We start from the raw sequence: 21,632 nt of genomic DNA, 5'->3' as shown, positions 1-21,632 counted from the left end.
AGATGCTGGCAGGGAAAGCATACATGGAGCGACATAACCAAGTGGCGGGCATAGTGTACAGAAACATCTGTGCAGAGTACGGGGCTGGAAACCCCAGGATCAAGGTGGGAAACACCTCCAAAGGTTGTGGAGAATGACCGAGCCAAGATCCTGTGGGACTTCCAGATACAGACTGACAGAATGGTGATGGCGAACCAACCAGACATAGTGGTGGTGGATAAGAAACAGAGCAGAGCCGTGGTGGTTGACATCGCAATACCAAGCGATGGTAATATCAGGAAAAAGGAACACGAGAAGCTAGAGAAATACCAGGGGCTCAAGGAAGAGCTGGAGAGAGCCTGGAAAGTAAAGGCATCAGTGGTGCCTGTGGTGATCGGACACTCGGGGCTGTAACCCCCAAACTGGAAGAGTGGCTTCAACAGATACCGGGAAAAACAATGGACATCTCAGTCCAGAAAAGTGCAGTACTGGGAACAGCAAAGATACTGCGCAGAACTCTCAAGCTCCCAGGCCTCTGGTAGACGACCCGAGCTGAATGAGGGTGAGAGACCTACCACCGTGGAAGGTGAGAAACACATTTTTTTATATATATATATATATATATATATATATATATATATATATATATATATATATATATATATATATATATATATATATATATATATATATATATATATATATATATATATATATATATTTACACAGTAGGTGCATCGGTCACGTGACTTTTCTTAAAGTCATACACAGCTTGACAGATGTGTCAACGCGTCGACTCGTTTGGCCTATCACTACCCTATACTTCCATCAATGATAGGGCCGGCCCACTCCTACAAACACCATGGAAGATCTATGGAAGTTCGTAAGTTCCTAGATCCATGGGAAGATTTTTATTTTATTTTATTATAGAAACACAACAACGTGACAAAATAGCACATATACAGTATAAAGTGCAGATGGGATTGTTGTTACATCAATGCAGAGTCCAGTTCACAATTATGGCAAATGTGGAGGGATATATATGTGAACACACACACATATAATTTAAAGCCAAAACGAAACAAAAATAAAACTGACATACATGTGAACTTGGAAATCAATACAAGTAACTGAGGAAAAGGTTAAAAATAAAATCTTCTGTAATATTGAGTGTTTTGATAGATTTAATGTTAGAAATACTGTTTAGTGTTTGATAAGATAATTCTTAATGTTTAGGATATTAATTTAAAAAAGATGTCTGGAACTGGAGAATTTGGATTTATGGATACGAAAATTTCCCAACAGATCCATGGGAAGATTTCTCAACCAGGAACCAACTAGCCTACGTAGCGGATGTTATTTTCTGTTGCAGCCACGCCGACCGGTCTGGGCATTTGAAAAAATGTATAATTAAAAAGGAGCCAACCAATCACAATTTTAAACATTATATTGACTTAAAAATCCTATAATAATAGCCTAAACGTTGTGTCTAATGTTAAAGTGCTTCAAATAGCGGAGGCAGAAACAGGAAGTAGGTACATGTCAACAACTGAAAACATGGAGACGCCGGAGCTGAGTTTTACTCTCGCATACTGGGTCTTTTGCTTCTGCTTTGTCTTCACGCCGAACGAGTTCCGCTCGGCCGGCCTGACCGTCCAGAACCTCTTCTCTTCAAGGCTGGGCAGTGAGGACATGGGCTTCGTGCAGTACCACATTCGCAGGAGCAGCATCACCCTGTTGCTACACTCCGGACTGCCCCTGGGTACGAGCCGCCCGTGCCCGCTGTCACCCAGCCACTGTCCGCTGTCACCCAGCCACTGTCCGCTGTCACCCAGCCACTGTCCGCTGTCACCCAGCCACTGTCCGCTGTCACCCAGCCACTGTCCGCTGTCACCCAGCCATTGCGGGATCAAGGGTGCAGTGTTGTAAAATTCAGATATGTATTTTGCAGTGTTTGGAATCCAGTGGTCATTATAGAAGCTTACAGTTAGTGAAGTATCACTAATACTCATGCGTCCCAATGTCCCAAGTCTGTCAGTGTGGTGATAGTTTCGGGCACTGGACAATGTAGTAGCCTACTGTTCTTTTCTCTGATGCGTGGATGAAAGCTAACACATTTATAAACCAGCTAAAGCACAGCTACTACATGGCGGATTACCACTTTCTACTGGCTGGTGGAGCTGTCCTCTGGCCTCTGTTTGAATCAGTGAACATATGTGTGACCCTGGCATCACCAGAGCAGACCACATGTTCTACAGCATGCTCTACAGCAGCCCCTGACGTGTCACTGTGTGTGCTTTTGCAGGTTACTACCTGGGCATGTGTTTGGCTGCTCCAGAACAGCACATGGAACACTTTAAGGAGGTGAGCTTCCACAGTGGCCAGTATGACTCTACTAAACCCTAATTAGAATCACACCAGAGTCTCACAGCTAAACTAAACATGTATTAATGTCTTTATATAATTTGCTATTGCTTATTTCATTTGTTTAGCCCATCATTGATAAGATCATGTCCAAAGTGCTAACTTCAACGTTTAATAGAAAATGCTCTAAAGCTGAGATACAAGATGTTTATTATAGCTGGTGCCACTGACATTCACATTTGTGCGTTAACCTTTACCAAGATATTATGTCTTAGCATTTTAGTAACTACTCACTAAAATACTCAGATATTAATTTCTGTCACACAACCCAATTTGTGTGTAGAAACGAGTGGCAGAGATACTACTTCAACTTTGTACTTAAGTCAAACTACAGTTACACAGCTGCACAATTACATAACTATTGTGGGTAACATTTTCAGCTAGGTTTTTAAAACAGTACTCGAGTAAAATCATAATCTACACTAACATGAGCATTTGTAATGAGGGTCAGTCCGTATGAAATCAACCACCCTCCCCTATGAGCCATCTCAGATTTGGCTGGAAAAAAAATTCTTAAAAATTCTAAAATGACCAAATGAGAGAATCTCAAATTTTAGCTCAATCACTTGAGTCGTTCCTGAGTTATGCCTGTTGAAATTTTGGGGCCATGCTCACTTTTTTGGAAGCCTTAATTTATAAGCATGTTTGAGAGACCATAACTTGATAAAAAAAAAATAGAGCTAGGAAACTGAACATTTTTATTATTATAGATTCCTGATCATAGATTCTGAATCTCTTGTCAAATATTGCGTATCTTTATTAAGGGGGGCGCTGTGGGCCTCCAAAATGTCAAATTTGGTGGCTGCTCAATTTTTTTTTTCAGTTGTTGAGGTCCAAGATCTATTTACTCCAAGCAGATATTTACAAACTAATTGCTGAACCTGAATATTTGAGAGAATGACAATTTCTGACAACAATTTCACAATATTCTGAGCTTTCATGTGGATAGTGTAGAGTCCCAAATATGCTTCTTTGGAGCCTCGGTTCCCCATGTTGTCACAGTTAGATGTTGATAACATTTTTACCAGAAAAACTTTGGCATATTCTGATTAGTTTAAAGTAATGAAAACATCTACTATTACCTTCCTTCATTTCAAACGGAATTTTTGAAAATGAGCTCTCACAGGTCATTTTTGGTGAAGTTTGGGTACTTTTCCACCTGCTAGAAAGGTTCAATTGCCTTTATTAGCCTTAAACACTATTTGCTTGTTATAAGGGAAGACAATTGGAGATTATTTGTGGCTACGTTGCTTGTGATGGTTTTGGTGGCACAGTAAAACGCTCGGCTGCAAGGGCCAGTCTTCAGACAACTGACAGCAATCAAATACTGCACCCCAGAGGTTTGAGTGAGCTTCACAAAACATAAAGAATGTGAAGTTTTTCTTTACAAGCTCTAAAGACATTACAAACCATGAACTTACTTTCAAACTTGACAAGCACTATACCAAGACAAAAACTGTGAAAGGTACTAGATCACACCACAGTTTAATTCCGGTGTCAAATGGTAAATTAGAAATGAGGAGAATATCTCAAGATCATTTATGTACTGAAGTGTCAGTTTCTGAAATACAAAATGAGATTGTGCAGATATCTCTCTGTACCAGCAGGTCAATATATGGCATGTATTTATGACATCAGGTGGTTCATTGGGAATACTTCAGAGCGTTCAGATGAACACTGTGATGTCTGTGTGAGATTCATGAATGGAGATGACAGAACCCTCATCTGGCCTCCTGAACATCGGGAGAACCATGTTGGGTCCCATTTCTTCACATAATCAGTTGTATTAATGTATCAGAAATTCAGAGAAGAAGAGCACAAAATTATCGCCTTGACACTGCAGACTATAACAGAATCCAAACATGACTTCTGAAGTTCATTAGCAGTTAGAAACACTTAGTGTGCAAGATATGATCTACATGCAGGTGGCAAAGGGACCAGAATGGGCAGATTTTTCCAGTATGTTGGTATTTTCCACTGAGGTTCTTTTTCACTTTGAATTTTTAAAATGTAATTTCTAGCAGTTGAAAAAAATAACAGACCAGATTATTATATTTTAGTAACTTTTGTGTCAGTATAAAATTTTTCCTTGTTAATGGTACTGCCTTCTTGTTATATTTTTGTGCAAAAATAATACACATATGGTGATACTGAAAGTCATGGTTATAGAATCAGAGATTTTGTGATTTAACAGGCAATGAGTTTTCCAATTGGAATTTGCCTTTGATCAATTTCCATCAATACTATCTTAACTTTTGTTGCTTTACTTATACACCATGAAAAGCTGTTTATTTGTGAGATAACAAATTATTTTCCTCAAATAAAAACGTAATAAATATGCTAACAAACCTTTTTTCATAATTTTGCACAGAGTTAGTAGTTGAATTTTTTCAAAGGATTAATGACACATTTCCAAGCAACGTAGCCACAAATAATCTCTAATTGTCCTCCCTTATAACAAGCAGATAGTGTTTAAGTCTCATAAAGGCAATTGAACCTTTCTAGCAGGTGGAAAAGTACCTAAGCTCCTGTGAGAGCTCATTTTCAAAAATTCCATTTGTAAATATCTGCTTGGAGGAAATAGATCTTGGACCTCAAAAACTGAAAAAAAAAAAACAAAAAAAAAACTGAGCAGCCACCAAATATGAGATTTTGGGGCCCCACAGTGCTCCCCTTAATAAAGATACACAATGTTTAACATCAAACTCAGAATCTGTGACCAAGGATCTACAATTATTTTCAGCTTCCTAGCTCTATTTTTTTCTCTTAAACATGCTTATAAATTAAGGTTTCCAAAAAAGTGATCATGGCCCCAAAAATTCAAAGGGCCATAACTCAGGAACGATTTAAGGGATTGAGCTAAAATTTGAGATTCTTTCATTTGGTGATTGTAGAAATGTTTTTAAATTTTTTCAGCCAAATCTGAGATGGCTCATAGGGGAGATTCCTTGAAAACAGCAGATTTCATATGGACTGACCCATGAGTTACTTTTCACCCCTGTGCAAGTGTAAGACACTAAGTGTAGGCCTGTTGCAGTAATTACTGTATTGAAATGAATACTGTCATGTATTGAACAATAAGCTCAATACATGACAGTATTCACTTAGAAGGCATAATTAGGAACTGCTATAACACACACAAAGTAACTACTTAAGTGATGTATTCTGTTACTTGTTTATGGCATTGTACATTTAGAATACTGTTTGTGGATAATTCTGCTTTATGTTTTAGTTTCAATATTATTGTTTTGTATAGTGTACTTCAAAATACAAAACTAAAGAAATGTCTATTTCCTGCATTTGTGTGACCAGGTGAGTGAGGGTTGGCAGCTGTACCTCCTGGTGGCGCTCTCTGTACATGTGGGAGCCTGGTCTCTGGTGCTGTACTGGTCCATGTGGAAGTGGGAGAATCACCCCATCAGCCGCATGTTGCAGGCCCATGCACGCCTCCCTCACACGAGCTGGGGCTCCCTGGCTGCCAGCCTCAACACCGAGTTCCGCCGAGTGGACAAATTCACAGCTGGAGTCCACGGCGCACGTGTCATTGTCACAGACAGCTGGGTGTTGAAAGTAAGCAAGGATGTGATGAGATCAAACTCTAACCTTATCTTAAAGGTCCCATACTACACTAAATGATTCTTGTGAAATGAAGCTATGTTAGAATTCTGCTACCTTCTCAAAAACACACCTGGAGTTGTGATTTGTTTCACACATGTTTGAGTAATCCTTTATTATTAGTTCTTTATTATTAGTCTCTTCATCTCCAAAGCTCAAAATGCTCTGTTCCACCTTTCAAGTTTTACCTTTTGAAATGGCTAACTTTGAACCTTCAGATATTGTTTTAGCCTCTTTGTTTCTCTGTGGACCAGAAGATATTGTAGCCTTTCTGTGGCTTTCTCACCCGAACAAAGGGAAAAAAAAATATACTGGTATGTTTAGAGAGGGGAAAAACTACTGTATTGCAGTATATAGCAGTTCAGTTTAGGCAATGAATAGCTGTTCACTTTAAAACTACCACTTGATTACTTAAACTTAAAACAAACAGACCACACTCTAAGAGTGACGCTGCTCCTCTTTATACAGACGTGGACAAAATTGTTTTAGAATTTTTGTTCAATAGAACAAATAGAAAGAATAATGTTTTTTTGTTTTTTTTTTATCTATCGATCTATCTATCTATACATATATATACATATATATACATATATATATATATATATATATATATATATATATATATATATATATATATATATATATATATATATATATATATATATATATATATATATATATATATATATATATTTTTTTTTTTTTTTTTTTTTTTTTTTTTTAAAAACATTATTCCCCCATGGACAGTGATGGGATGAATACGTTTCACAGCAATTCATTCATTACAATGTAATAACAAAGAACAAAATATAAGTGGTAAACTGGAATGGTGACCTAGAATTATGAACATTTGCATAAGACTATCCTTGGTTTCAGAATAAACAAAAATAAAAAATAAGGAAGGAGGAATAGTTTCAATAGTCAATACCCATTCTGATACCACTATGATAATAAAAGTACTCTTTATTTTGACATTAGAATGTGGCTTACATTGTTAAATCATAGTATTTTCTTTTAAATTAACTTGTGATCTTATATCTGTGTAATCCCTCAGTTGTCCAGGTAGGTTCCATAGAGGTCCATGGGCAGTTGTTGCGCTATATGTCCTTATAGGAGTTCTGATACAGCTCAAGATCATTCTAAATCAGGAGTGCTCACACTTTTTCAGCATGCGAGCTACTTACAAAATGACCAAGTCATAAAGATCTACTTAATACAAAGTCAAGCAAACTGCACTGAAACATTCTGTGCCCCTTTTTTGGACCCTCACCCACAGTTTGAGAACCCCTTCTTTAAGAGAACTTCCTCTGGCACTTGACACAAAACTGTGAAAAAAGTGAAGGAAGATTTTTAAACCTGTTTTTTAAAGTTCCAAACTGGAGTTACATTCTTTTCTGGTTTTGCAGTGATATTTACCAGCCTCTGCACATTTACCAAACCAAACGCACATCGTGACAAACACAGATGCATTTGTGCACTTTTGTTAGACAAACTTCAGCCAAATGTGACAGTAGGTCTGTTCTGTAGATCTGCTCTATGCTGTAGACCTGCTTTGTGCCAACACTGGAACACAAATTTAGACTCGTTTTTGCTTCACGTTTGGTCTTGCTCTTCTAATCAGCCGCACTGTGGAAGGGGCTTGTGTTCGCTGTACGCAGGAAGGAGCGAGAGCGTGAAAAGGCGAGGGGCGGCGTGCTGACGTGAGGCAGATGGACAGGTAGGATGTTTAGGAAGTTGAACCTGCCCTGTGATGCACGCTGGTACACGAGGGCACACGCTGTTGCAGACGAGCCGTGCATAGGGAGCGTGTGTATTTGTGATGTGCAGTAGAGTCTCCGTGGGTTTCAAATGAGCGCACAGGCTGCACTGAGACGCCCCACACGCTCCTGCACCCGCTACAAGTTTATTACCAACAGCAGCAGCCGTAATGAAATATGATCGCACTTGTTGAGTGTCAGACCTCGAGTAAGAGACAAGACCGAGTCCAAACGCGATCGAGTCCGAGACGAGACACGGCGATCTACCCACACGACCTTGGCGATCGACTGGTAGATCGCGATCGACCGGTAGATCGCGATCGACGTATTGAGCACCCCTGATCTAAAGCTATTCAACTATTAACCCTGTAACAATTCTCCTGTTCTTGACAAACGAAAAGCTACAACGCAAATTTAAGGACGCGGGAGGATCTATTCACATCAGCGGGGCGAAACAGAGACACGTAGAAATGCAGTGCGTTCGGCCTATCCGGCTTTTTATTGGCATTACCAGATATGCACAAGAAAGACCATAATAACATTAATCACCACCCCACGCTCGAGCGCACCCAGTTCCCAAAACCCAAATACAAATCCCAAATCACAGTGCAACAAAACAAGAAAGAGCAGTCCGTTACGAGTCCACCACCTTCACCGCAACCGCCCCGAGCAACTTTACTTGTCCCCAAAAGGTTCCCAAAATCCGCACGGCAGCGTGACGTGAGTTTGTAGAGTCTGTTGAGCTACTCACGCCACCCGCACTCCGGTATTGTCCCACAGTTCAGCAGCTCCCGTGAAGAAGTATAATCTAACACGTAAGGAAACGCAATAATCCACAAAATACAGCGATATATTCCAATAGCTCCACGGCCCTGACAGCTCTTGGCATGTGTCCAAGTTGGCGTGTGACGTCACACCCTTTGCTCGTGCCCGCGCGTGCGTCCCTCTCCCCTTAAATCCCCATGCGTCTGGCGTAACCAACAGTCTGATATGTCCTAAATAATAATGGCACACACGTAAAGGACCATACACAATAGATATTAACAAATAAGCATTTCACCCCAGCTGAGAGAATAGAGAGCGGTGAGGACCTAAGTGGTCTTTACAACTCTGACATGGCACACCACTGAAGCGGAAATCATTTCAGGAGACTTGATCAAGATGGTTTTTTTCTTTATCTATATCTTGAATGTTATATTTAATGTCTTCTGTATGTATCTAAAATGAAAGAAAGGCAGAAAATAATAAATATAAAGAAAAAATACAATGAATGAAAATGTGAATTCAAACTTTTGACTGGTAGTGTATGTCCCACATGCCTTATGTTGGTGTGCAGGTGAGCACTTACGGCGTGTCCATGGCTCTGCAGAGCCAGTGCCAGATGAGCGTGGTGCACTCCCGTCAGCACCACATGTCTCCAGACTCGTCCTCCCCCACACAGATCCTCACTCTGAGGGTGGACAGCACCAACCGCGCTGTGCGCCCTTTTCACATCAGGTACTGCTCCACGACATCATAACTTTCTAATCTCACAAGTTGAGATGAAAATGTCTGTCCTGGTTCACAGTTATTCTAAGTCCAATCAATGACTATGTCTATCTACGTGAAGATCTTCTGTGTAAGAAGAAGACAATTAACTTTTTTTAAGGGAACAAGTGGTATAGTTAGGTAAACCCAACGCTGTGATTGTTATCAGTTAGACTTTTCACAAAATAAATAGGGCTAATGTATGGACTGAAATATAAAGTTTAAAGGAACTGTATATAGCCTGCGCTCTTACTGAACCTGGATTGCCTTTACCTGCAGATAGAGGACACATACATCATGCCTCCAGAATTCCCTCCCTGAGCTGCAGAGGCACTGAATCATGATTGGCTGCAGGTGCTGGGGTTTAGGTAGTGACCATTCAGATCAGAGAGGGGCATTTTAGGTTTAAATCAAATGGATTTCAACATTAAAACTGGCAACCCAAATGAGAGACTCTTGTGAAGCTAATTCTACTTTCTGACTGAATAATCTTTTTGAGAACCAAAACACAAAATAAGTTCCTTTAACAAGTGTGAATTTTATTTTTGGTTGTTGCGCTCAAAATTGAGATTGGCCCCAGCCATTTATCTGAAATTCTAAAAATTCTGAAATGTTCTGTATGGTTAGTTTGTTTAGTTCCTTTACAAAGAGATGACTCATTACTAGGAACAAAACTGAAATCACAATTGCAAAATATTTTAAAATACATTTTAGTTTGGTAGTTTATATAGTTCACAATACTATTCACTATTTTCATACTCAGTTTTCGGGAGGAAGATGTAAGATGCAGCACACACAAGTCAAATGATTCAACAATGAATATGCAGTGAATTCAAGTTTCAGGACTGAACCTCTTTTTTCTCTAGGTTGAACTCCACTGAATACTCAGAGCTGCGTGACAAACTTCATGCCCCTATCAGAAATCTAGCCAATGTAGTCATCTACCAAAGTGTCAGCGAGCTCTTTTTGGACACATTCAGAGCTCAGGTGCAGGACAACCCATCGTATAGCCTGCCCAGCGCACAGGTCAGCCTCTCTGCTCCACTCACTTTAAAGGGGGGTATTACATAAAATCAGCTTTTTGGCTCTTTCTACCATGTTATAGCATTGTTCTCTCATGAAAAACATGCCTGAAGTGGCTTTACATGTCATCCATGCATGTTTGAGCAATTTAGCGATCTGTCCAGGGCCCTATTCCGCCTACAAGTGTGCATCAACAATGCTCCCTCTTGACAATTCTATATACAGCCGTGGACAAAACTGTTGGTACCCCACTGGCAATGAAAGAAAAATCAATAAGAATCACTGAAATAACTTGAAACTGAAAAAAGCAATAATAAATAAAAATGTACTGAAAATTGTCTACCACCATTTTTGTCCAGGCCAGTTTCATTAGTTAGTTTTTTATTTTTTGTAATAACATTTTTATTCAAGTGATTTTATTTGCAGTTATACATAATCCAGTTAGCTTTGCATTTTTGTCCCTCCAACCATCAACAGAAAACATATGTACACACACATACATACACATAAATACATTTACAGAATACACACATATACATATATACAGCATCTACATAAACACACATACCATATACACATATTATAGTATATATGTTATATATACATATACATGTATAAACACACACACAAAAAGACACACATATCCAGGTGTATATTCTCTCTGTACAGAACATAGGCAAGTTTCCTCCAGCAAAAGACATCAGCAGAAATTGTGTTATACATACTTATTATGTACTGTACAGAGAAAGTTACCTGAGAGTACACATATTGTGTACATTCTAAGATCATATATTATAATGAAAAATATCCAGGTAACAACTATACAGTAGATCCAGATCTCAGTTTGATCAATAGATTGGACCAGCAAGAAATATTTTTGGTTTTTGCTCCATGCATTCGAGCAGCAGAAAGCTCCAATTGAATGATTTCTCCGAACGATAGGAGCCATTTTCTCACAGTCAGAGGTTGAACTGATTTCCACCAGCATATTACATTTTTTTGCCAGCTGTAAGATCTGCTAGTAATATGCAACGATCGTTAATTGTCAGATTTAGTTTGGACGTGTCGTTTAGCAGAAGAAACCTCTGAGTGCAAGGTATGGTTATTCCTATTAATTTATACATTTTCTTTGTGACGTTTTCCCAAAATTGTGCCACCTCAGGGCACTCTCATACCATGTGTACAAAAGTGCCCACAGTTTTTTCTATACAAAAATCGCAGTGTGGATTGTCTTTTATTTTCATTTGGTGTAATCTTCTAGGGTATAAATAAGCTCTATGAATAGTTTTGTAATGAATCAGCTAGTGATTGGAATTCCTTGATGAAAGCAAAATGTTGGACCAAATCTGGTTCCAATCCCACTCCGAGTGATCCCTCAATTCAGTTTTCCAAAGCTGCTTGACCGGTACAATTTTTTGTGTGCACTTAACAATTAGTTTATATAATTCAGAATTCAGAGCTTTCTGCTCTCTTCTGTGAAGAGGCTGACTTTTTAGCATGCATCCCCAAGGAACACCATGGGACTGCATTGCTGTGCGCAGCTGAAGGTAAAAGAAGAACAAAGTACCTGGTAGATTAAAGCATTTTTGTAAATCATGGAACTCTCTTCTTGTCAATTAGCAGAGAATAATTATGGAAGATTGATGTCTGAAGGAAATATTGGTCATCTATCCCCATAAAATTGTTAACTTTGTTCCATACAGATATAAGATGTGTAACAATGGATCCCTAATGGCCTTTAATGGTTTTGTGTGGCAATTTAGAGTATAAGAGAGTGGGCATAGTGTAAGGTTTTATTATCTGCTCTTGAATTGGTATCCATGCTGCAGATTTTCCAGATTTTAACCATGCTGCTAGAGATCTTAATGCAAAACACCATGAGTAGCATTAGAGCCTGACCGATATATCGGTTCAGTGATATTTTCGGCTGATATGGGCACTGGACTGATATGTTTGCTGATATGGGCCGATATTTCCCGTGGGCATGTTATACGTTGTTATAAAGTTTAGACTCTCCACATTATGCTCATTTAATCCATTTCACAGACAGATAAATGTCCTAATATGTGGCCTATGGAGTAAGAAAGCTTTCAAAAATATTCGTATGCATAGAATAGAAATCCGTGCGTATTTGGGAAATCCGTGCATATTTGGCTGTAGTTGCGCATAAAATAAATATTTGTAAACTTTCAAATGAGTCCAGTCGTACATAAAATAGATTGTGTGTATTTTATCCATCAGAATACAAATTGAAAAGTTACGACATCAAGAATTACAATTACGAAATGAAAATGTACGATTACGCTTTCATCAGTGCGAATACGAATTCACAGACTGGACTTTACTGTCAAAAATACATCATCACTTCACAGACATTATTTATCGAGCAGAAGAAACATCGATCAAGATCAAGACTGTGCATGTTTAAGTTTGTAGCAGAGGGTAAAAACAGAGTAATGGCACAACAAGGAGCTACAACAGAAGAACAACAAGTGGATTCATTAAAATTTATTGTAAAAATGTCTTGCCTTGCCACATTGAATTGGGGAACCGAACGCTGCTGTGTAATATTGTGTAGAAACACCTCCTCTGAAATTGCACCTATATGTTAGATAACACAGTGGAGCCAGTTGGCGAACATCAGCCGTAACATTATCCCAGGGCTAATTAGCAAATATCAGCGTTCTCCGTATGTTTACATTAAAACATTCACAGCTACAGCCACAGCGAGCATCAGTCGGTCTTCACCTTCATCTCAGTTGCATTTCTCGCATGAAATGCCACCAAAAGTTCCTCGGGACGCTGAAATGTCCCAGTTTACACCAAACACTACCAAACTGTCCTGGTTGTGATGATGTATTTTTGACAGTAAAGTCCCGTCTGTGAATTCGTATTCGTACTGATGAAAGCGTAATCGTACATTTTCATTTCGTAATTGTAATTCTTGATGTCGTAACTTTTCAATTTGTATTCTGATGGATAAAATACACACAATCTATTTTATGTACGACTGGACTCATTTGAGAGTTTACAAATATTTATTTTATGCGCAACTACAGCCAAATCTGCATGGATTTACCAAATACGCACGGATTTCTATTCTATGAGCACGAATATTTTTGAAAACTTTCTTACTCCATAGTGGTTCCACATCAGTATTTATCTGTGGAGTCATTTGTCTGTGTGTGTCGTACGGTCCCTGAACACACCACAGAGTCACGTCGCTCACGTTTTCTTGTTTACACTCGCACACACAGATCCAAACACTGAGATTATTTTCTTTTTATGGACAATCGGTTTGAGTCTGGATTAAAAGGACATTTATTAGTGCAGACTTGTGATGTGAGGAGGAGCCTGTGTGAGGCTGAGTGTTGGAAATATGTCGACTTTGAAGCTAGTTTTGGTTATTTGTTATTGGTTATCGATTAGCTGCTGTAGCTCCCACACATAAACAGACTGTTTTCTATTGGCCTGTTGTAAAGTGATTATATTGGTCGTATACATGTTACTGGACCTGCACTGATATGTAAATGAGCTGTGAATAGACGTATGAATGATGACATTTACACATATAATTAATTACCACGGCGCACATGTATTTACGGCTAAAGGCTAATAGCGGTAGTTTCTTTACTAGCTAGTAGTGATGGGTCGGTCTCAAACGAACCAGCTCTTAGAGTCGGCTCTTTGAAGCGAACAACGGGAGGTGGCTCCTGATTAGGAGCCGTGTTTTCTCTTTCTGTCACTTTTTTTCTCTTCACGTCGCATGCAGATTCGTGAACAAACTTTCAGAAATGTGCGTGTGCATAAGATAGAAAAACGTACATGTTTGACTGTAGTTCAGCATAAAATGAATAAACCAGGACTAATCTTGGGCTCGAAAGAGAGAGACATAGAGACCCTATCCCGACACTCAGTCCTGGTTCAGTTCTGTTTTAGTCCTGTTTTACACATGGTTTAGATCTGTTTTAGTCCTGGTTTAGTCCTGGTTCAGTTCTGGTTTAGACCTGCTTGCAACAAAACAACCTGAAGAGTCACTTGGGAGCCGAAAGAGCCAGCTGCTTTTAGTGAGCTGAGCCAAAAAAGCTGGTTCTCTCAAAAGAACTGGAATACCCATCACTAGTAGCTAGAATGTGATACAAAAATGCCACTAGTCCGACCTACTGTCTGTAAATATGACGTAAAGAGGCAGAATAACAATGAATGTTGCCTAAATAAACCCAATTTAAAATCCACTAGAGCCAAACCTAAGTTTTTTTAAACAATTCAAGATTTACAGTGAATTTTTACATCACTATATATCGGCGATTATATCGGCTATCGGCAGCTCCAACTTCCATTAAACGTTATGATACATGATATGATCGGCCACAACAAAATCCATATTGGAGGGGAACTGATGATGGTGAAAATAAATATTAGTTTGAGTATAGGGATTAATACATTTAAAAAATTATAATTAAAAAAAAAAAAAAAAAAAAAAGGGAAGGAAGAGAGACAAAAGGAACTTCAATTATAAATTGGCCGCAGTGTATCAATGTTAGGGAGCCTAGCGGTGTATTTATGTTGCACTATCACATTTATATTGTTTTGACTTTGTGTTGGTGTGGGTGGTTGGGGGAAATGGGGGGGCTTTTTTGTATTTGTTGTGGTGTTGTGGTTGTTGCTTTATGTTTTAGTTTTTATGTTGAATATTGCAATTGTTAAACGTTGATGTTTGTTTTGTTTTTTTTAATGTTATGTTCTGCTGTCTTTAATTAAAAAAAAATTAAAATCGTGATTTCAATATTGACCAAAAAAAATAAAAAATAAATCCATATTGGTCGGGCCCTAAGTACCATTCAAAGTTAGGGAGGCCCACTCCTCCTGAAGATTTTAATCTATGTTTTTTTAAAAATAATTCTGTTGAACAACAATTCAAAAACAGTGTCTGCTTTTCTCTGTGTCAAGTTATTTCAGTGACCATTGTTGATTTTTCTTTCATTACCAGAGGGGTACCAACAATTTGGTCCATGACTGTAAATATACAAAAACATGATACAAAACTGTACCCTACAGCTTTACAAACCTGATGCTCAGTAGTTTCATTACTGGAGCACACACCTATTGTAATGCGATAAGGGGAGGACTTTTAACAGTTTTCAAAAAATTTAGCATTTTGAAAACAATAAATGGTAACATGGTGATCTAAATATGTTATGTGTTAGCAGTTAATACGCCATAAAAGTAAAATACCCCCTCTTTAAGCTTCACTCAATGATGTTTTTTGCATTATAATCTCTGCAGGAGCTGGAGCCATGTATAGGCTGCATGCAGGTCCCAGCCAACATCAAACTGGTGCAACTTTGTCAATCTCAAGGTAAGAACAGTTTTTTTTCACAAAGTTTACAAGCACGTGCGAGTGTGTTGAGGAATAATTTATATGGAATAAGAAAGCTTTCAAAAATATTTGCGCGCCTAGAATAGAAATCCGTGCATATTTGGGAAATTCGTGCAGATTTGGCTGTAGTTGCGCATAAAATAAATATTTGTAAACTCTCAAATGAGTTCAGTCGTACATAAAATATATTGTGTGTATTTTATCCATCAGAATACGAACTGAAAAATTACAACATCAAGAATTACAATCACAAAATGAATATGTAAGATTACGCTTTCAACTGGCTCCACTATGTTATCTAACATATAGGTGCAATTTCAGAGGAGGTGTTTCTACACAATATTACACAGCAGCGTTCGGTTCCCCCAATTCAATGTGGCAAGACAAGACATTTTTACAATAAATTTTAATTAATCCACTTGTTGATCACTGTTGTAGCTCCTTGTTGTGCCATTACTCTGTTTTTACCCTCTGCTACAAACTTAAACATGCACAGTCTTAATCTTGATCGATGTTTCTTCTGCTCGATAAATAATGTCTGTGAAGTGATGATGTATTTTTGACAGTAAAGTCCAGTCTGTGAATTCGTATTCGTACTGATGAAAGCGTAATCGTACATTTTAATTTCGCAATTGTAATTCTTGATGTCGTAACTTTTCAATTCGTATTCTGATGGATAAAATACACACAATATATTTTATGTACGACTGGACTCATTTGAGAGTTTACAAATATTTATTTTATGTGCAACTACAGCCAAATCTGCACGAATCTCCCAAATATGCACGGATTTCTATTCTAGGCGCGCAAATATTTTTGAAAGCTTTCTTACTCCATAAATTTGAGACTAAATGAGACCTTTGCGTTTTACAAAGCATTTTGTAATAACTAATAGTGTGTGTAGAGTAGAGTGTGTTTGCTAAGAATCAGATGAGTAGTACATTTACTTCAGCAATAAAATTGAAAGAAAATGTACTTTTCAGAGTACTCTTTTAGTAGCATGTTTTTACTCTGACATTAGTAACATTTTTATTGAACAGTACTCTTACATGAGTAAAAGTTTGGTTACTCTCCCCACTGTGAGCAAGTCTTCAAGTGACAAAAGCTTTATGTTGCCAATATGAAATGATTTGATCATTTGGGTTTCCATTGAAAATAGCAGATTTTGTGCATTATTTAATGTTTTGTCCTTCCAAATACATTAAATGTTCATAAATCAGATGTTACCTCGCAACAGATACTTTTTCCATTACTCTTATTTGAGTAATATTTTTCCCAAATAAGTTTTTATTCCTGCTTGAGTAATTTTATGAACCACTACTTTGTACCTCTACTTGAGTAATATTATTTTGAAGTAACACTACTCTTACTGGAGTAAAATGTAAAATGCTACTTTACCCATCTCTGTTCTCCCCAGGCTCAGACAGTGATGGGGACTGCCAACGCTGCCTGTGTCGGCCCATGTGGTGTGTGTCGTGTATGGGTCGATGGTTTGCTAGTCGTCAGGACCAGCAGAGACCAGAGACGTGGCTAAGCAGCAGAGTGCCCTGTCCCACATGTAGAGCCCGCTTCTGTATCCTGGATGTTTGTGTGGTGTCATCTTAAACCAGTGCGTTTTCTGCTTTAATGAAAAGTCACTGCTGCAGTCATGGCTAGAGCATTACTTCAGAGTTTATTTCTTTACATCTAATTGATACTTTGCAACTGCTTCCTTGGGGTTGTGATGCTTGTCTGTAATAGCTTCAGACAGCCATAATTTTTTCAGTTAGTCACGCTCAGCTTTTGTTGAAAATCAAACATCTGACCTTGAACATTTATACTGAGGTGTCTTGAAAATCTGTTTTAAATCTATTTTGTATTTTTTCTTGCGTTTTCAAACTACATTTTATGGCTGTTTTTGCTAATGTGTGCATTGTGTCACCATGGTGACTCATCATATACATACATATACATCTCCAAAGCATTATGTCACTGCAAAGTATCAATTGTGTAAAAAGCAACGTTTGCACACGTGCCTCATAGGATTACAAAAAAAACCATATAATGATAAAGAGAAACTTTTTCTTCCCGGAATCTGCCCATTGTAGCTATATACTTTTTGGGTTGTCTAAAGGATGGTAAATCAGATGCTTATCAGTACTAAAGTATCAAAAGTAGTCATTTGTTTGAAAATAGTACAATTTAATGTTGAAAGTTACAAAATAAAAACTGGGACTAAGTTGTGAGCCAAACTAAAAAAAAAAAAAACTTCAACATTTTCATGTTTTCTCTTCTTTTGCGATAGGTGATGTTAAACGTTGTTTTATTAAAATAAATGTTTAATAGTAGTTTTGCTTAAACATTGAATCCAGAACAAGCATAATATTAAATAATAACAAAATTTTAAATAAATAATGTCTCTGTAGCCTATCTGTAGCCAGCGGGCAGCTCTAATACATATTTGATATGATCTCGTGGGCCAAATTATATCGCAGGCCAAATTTGGCCCCTGGGCCTGAGTCTGACATGTCTGGTCTATAGAAAGAGCGTTTTTAATTATCCTTATGGTATTGGAATCAGAAGTGAGTCTATTCCTTTGTATGGAGTGTTGATTTATATGTATAATAATTTGTTTTGAATTTGTATGACTTCAGAAAGAAAGGAACAGACCAAGAGTGCCTTGTGTGGTAGAAGCTTGTCTGCCAGCTGTGGTTTGTCCCAGGGGGCTGTGGCCTTATACAGACGTGAACAAAATTGTTGGTTCCCTCTGGCAATGAAAGAATGAATCTAAGAAAAGCAATAATAAATAACATTTGACTGAAAATTGTCCAACAAAAATCAAACATTGTTTTTCACCTGTGGCTAAACAGAATTAAATTAAATTAAAACTAAATAATGAAACTGGCTGGACAAAAATGATGGTACCCTTAACATAATATTTTGTTGCACATCCTTTTGAGGCAAACTCTGCAAGCAGACGATTTCTGTAACTGTCAATGAGACTTCTGCTCTGGTCAACTGGTATTTTGAGCCACTTCTGAGCAAACTGCTCTAGTTGTCTCAGGTTTGAAGGGTTCCTTCTCCAGACAGCATGTTTCAGCTCATTTTACAGATGTTCAGTAGGATTGAGATCTGGGCTCACAGAAGAACACTCCAGAACAGTCCAGTGTTTTCTTCATAACCATTCTTGTATTTTTCGCTGTGTGTTTTAGGTCATTATCCTGTTGGAAGCTTTCTAACACTAGGTAACACATTTTGGTCCAAAACACCTTGATAGTTTTAAGATTTTGTTGTATTTTGCACAGATTCAAGACGCCCTGTGCCAGATGCAGCAAAACCGCCCCAGTAGGGACAGTGTTCTTTTCTTGGTCTGCTTCATTTTTGCGTCTGTGAACATAGAGCTGATGTGTCTTGCCAAAGAGCTCCAGTTTTGTCTCATCATCAACATTCTCCCAGAAGCTTTGTGGTTTGTCAATTTGCATTGTGTCAAATTCCAGTCTCATTTTTTTATGATTTTCTCTCAGCAGTGGTGTCCTCACATGAAGTCCACTTTGGTTCAAACACTGATGGATGGTGTGATCTGACACTCATGTACTTTGCCCTTCAAGTTCACATTTAATTTATTTGGAGGTTGTTCTGGGCTCTTTGATTCCATTTGTATGATCCATCTCTTCTTCTCTTTCTCTGCTCCATGTTCAGTGTTGTGTCCATCATGTCTCCAAACAGCACAATGATACATGTCGCCCTTTAAACAGACACACTGACTGAGGACAAGTTTGAAGAACCTGTGAGGCAGATTAGAGACACCGAAGTTTAACATGTCCCTATTGTCCAAGTATTTACAGTCTTTTCTAGAGGTACCATCATTTTTGTCCAGGCCAGTTTCATTACTTTGTTTTTTTAAATTATTCTATTGAACAACAATTCAAAAACAGTGTCTGATTTTCATTGGTTATTTGTCAGGAAATTTGTATTTATTATTTCTTTTCTCAGTTTCAAGTTATTTCAGTGAAAATTGTTGATTTTTCTTTCATTACCAGAGGGGTACCAACAATTTTGTCCACATCTGTATGTAGCTTACCATCACTGACAGTGGAATGAATGAGTCATGTCCTAGTTCACCATTCTGGCGACTATTTCCTTTTCACATATTGTCACATTCTGACTCTGATCTCTGTGTCATATGTGATCAGTAAACCTGTCCAATGATTGTGCTGCAGATTAAGATTAAGGCTTGTGTTTTAAAGAGAAAATTTGCTATGAGGAAAAATACTTTTCATATGAAATCCCATTAAATTATATATAAATTCTACACTATTGATTTGAGGTTTGGAAATATTTTCTGTAGCAGCATATGTTGTCTATAAAGTACAGTAGTCATTTTGATCTTAATATGAAGCTAAATATAGAAGGAAGTTTTTTCTGTCTCAAAGGACAAAGTAATTTAAATCCTGTCACGATAATTTGTACCAAATTTCACATTCCTGTCACAAAGTTTGTGTGCTCATGGAGTCGTCATCTGAAATGAGACCTAAGCAGGATCCATAATACATTAGTTCCTGTCTATCTTGTTTTTTGTCAATAAAAAAAGAACAGAAGCAAGATCACCTCTGCTGTTAATATTCTGAGTCTGTCGACAACATTACATTTTTATTATTACACACTGTACTTCAGACCACAGTGTTAGACCTGAGATAGAACCAAGTGAAATGAAAATACATAGAAATTAGTGCACATTTCACTAAAGAATACAAGATTATGCTTCAATTAAAAAAATGTATTGAACTAAAAAAAAAATATTGAATTCATTTTTAAATTGACCCTATATAATTATATAATTATAATATATATTATGTAATTAATAATATAATTGACCCTATTACAAATTTATAACATAATATAAGACTCGACAATTTTTCTCCTGAAATCTGACCGGTTCCCCCATATGGAATGGCCCCATGATTCCATGGCCAGATGACTGAGAATTCAGTCAGTTTGGGGGTGTCCAACATTATTTCTGTGATCCACTGGGGACACAGAACTCATCTGGGTTTAATTTGAAACAAACAAATTGCGGAAAGTTTTTAATTCCATGCCGATCACAATCACTTAGTTTGCTTATATATATATGGATTTGGGATGGAACCCTCCATGCATGGTCAGGAGCTTTCATGTCTTAACATCTATGGTCTCCTTTGGCCAGCTTACAATTCCTGCAGGATCACTGGCAGGGCGTTGCTGCCTGCGCCTTGTTCTTGCTACAGCCAAATACCTGCAAGTACCCTGTAGACTACCTTCCCTCTCTTTGTCTCAAATAGATCAGCGAGTCAATGTCACTCACAGCATACAGCTTGATGTCATCCATGTGACTGATGGTGGCCCCATTTCTGAGTCAGGCTGAGGGGGTCCAGACCTATGCAGAACAGCAGTGGGGACAGTATATGCCACATTTGATGGACACTTGTGCAAGTGGCACATTGGCAGTTTTCCACAACCACATTGAGTTTGCAATGATATTGGATATTCAATAACAGTGCACAGTGCTTACAGGTTCTGCGGGTTCTCCTCCCCTCTCCAGTTGTGGAACACATTAGGTGTAGTTACTCTGGTTCTGGGCGACGTCTGAGCCGGTATCTCGTAAATTTCATTGAGTATGAGGTGGGCAGTAGCACAAAGGGTCTTGCCCAAGGACCCACACTGGTTAGCTCATTGCCTCCCCCGTCAGAGGGGGGAATCGAACCCTCGCCCATGTGAATGTCCAGTGACTTACCAAGTGAGCTAACTGGCTGCTTAAATGTCTCAGACAGTGGGGTCCAGAAGAAGACGAGCTGGAGGGACCATTATGGCAGGACAGGCCCCTACATGGGGCGTACCACCGGAACATGCTACTGCTGGGAAACAGATGAGAGCGTCAGAAGTAGAGTCAAAGAAATGATGAAAATAAATAA

General features: G+C 38.2%; 1 protein-coding gene across 2 annotated transcripts; it reads left to right on the top strand.

Moving 5' to 3' along the window:
• The first annotated feature begins 1,319 nt into the window (after positions 1-1,319).
• Positions 1,320-21,607, top strand: tmem129 (transmembrane protein 129, E3 ubiquitin protein ligase). 2 transcript variants are annotated; one of them, XM_055159453.1, is made up of 8 exons: positions 1,320-1,741; positions 2,285-2,343; positions 5,716-5,973; positions 9,112-9,272; positions 10,169-10,328; positions 15,612-15,684; positions 17,123-17,314; positions 21,488-21,607. In XM_055159453.1, exons 1-7 carry the CDS (start codon positions 1,519-1,521, stop codon positions 17,308-17,310), a joined length of 1,122 nt encoding a protein of 373 aa, XP_055015428.1. In that variant the 5' UTR covers positions 1,320-1,518; the 3' UTR covers positions 17,311-17,314; positions 21,488-21,607. The 2 variants fall into 2 exon arrangements, with proteins under 2 accessions (XP_055015428.1, XP_020775617.1); XM_020919958.2 differs by lacking the exon at positions 21,488-21,607 and having other exon boundaries at positions 17,123-20,286.
• The last annotated feature ends 25 nt before the right edge of the window (positions 21,608-21,632 follow it).

This window comes from Boleophthalmus pectinirostris, unplaced genomic scaffold (assembly GCF_026225935.1).
Source record: "Boleophthalmus pectinirostris isolate CB_2022bp ecotype Guang Dong unplaced genomic scaffold, ASM2622593v1 HiC_scaffold_23, whole genome shotgun sequence".
Taxonomy (NCBI): Eukaryota; Metazoa; Chordata; class Actinopteri; order Gobiiformes; family Gobiidae; genus Boleophthalmus; species Boleophthalmus pectinirostris.
The sequence above is the reverse complement of the archived record's forward strand: the minus strand, read 5'-3'. Positions and strand labels throughout refer to the sequence as shown.

Coding starts and splice junctions, on each gene's coding strand:
- tmem129 (XM_055159453.1), top strand. CDS start 1,519: ATGTCAACAACTGAAAACATGGAGACGCCGGAGCTGAGTTTTACTCTC. Junction 5,974..9,111: donor CAGACAGCTGGGTGTTGAAA/GTAAGCAAGGAT, acceptor GTTGGTGTGCAG/GTGAGCACTTACGGCGTGTC. Junction 9,273..10,168: donor GTGCGCCCTTTTCACATCAG/GTACTGCTCCAC, acceptor TTTTTTCTCTAG/GTTGAACTCCACTGAATACT.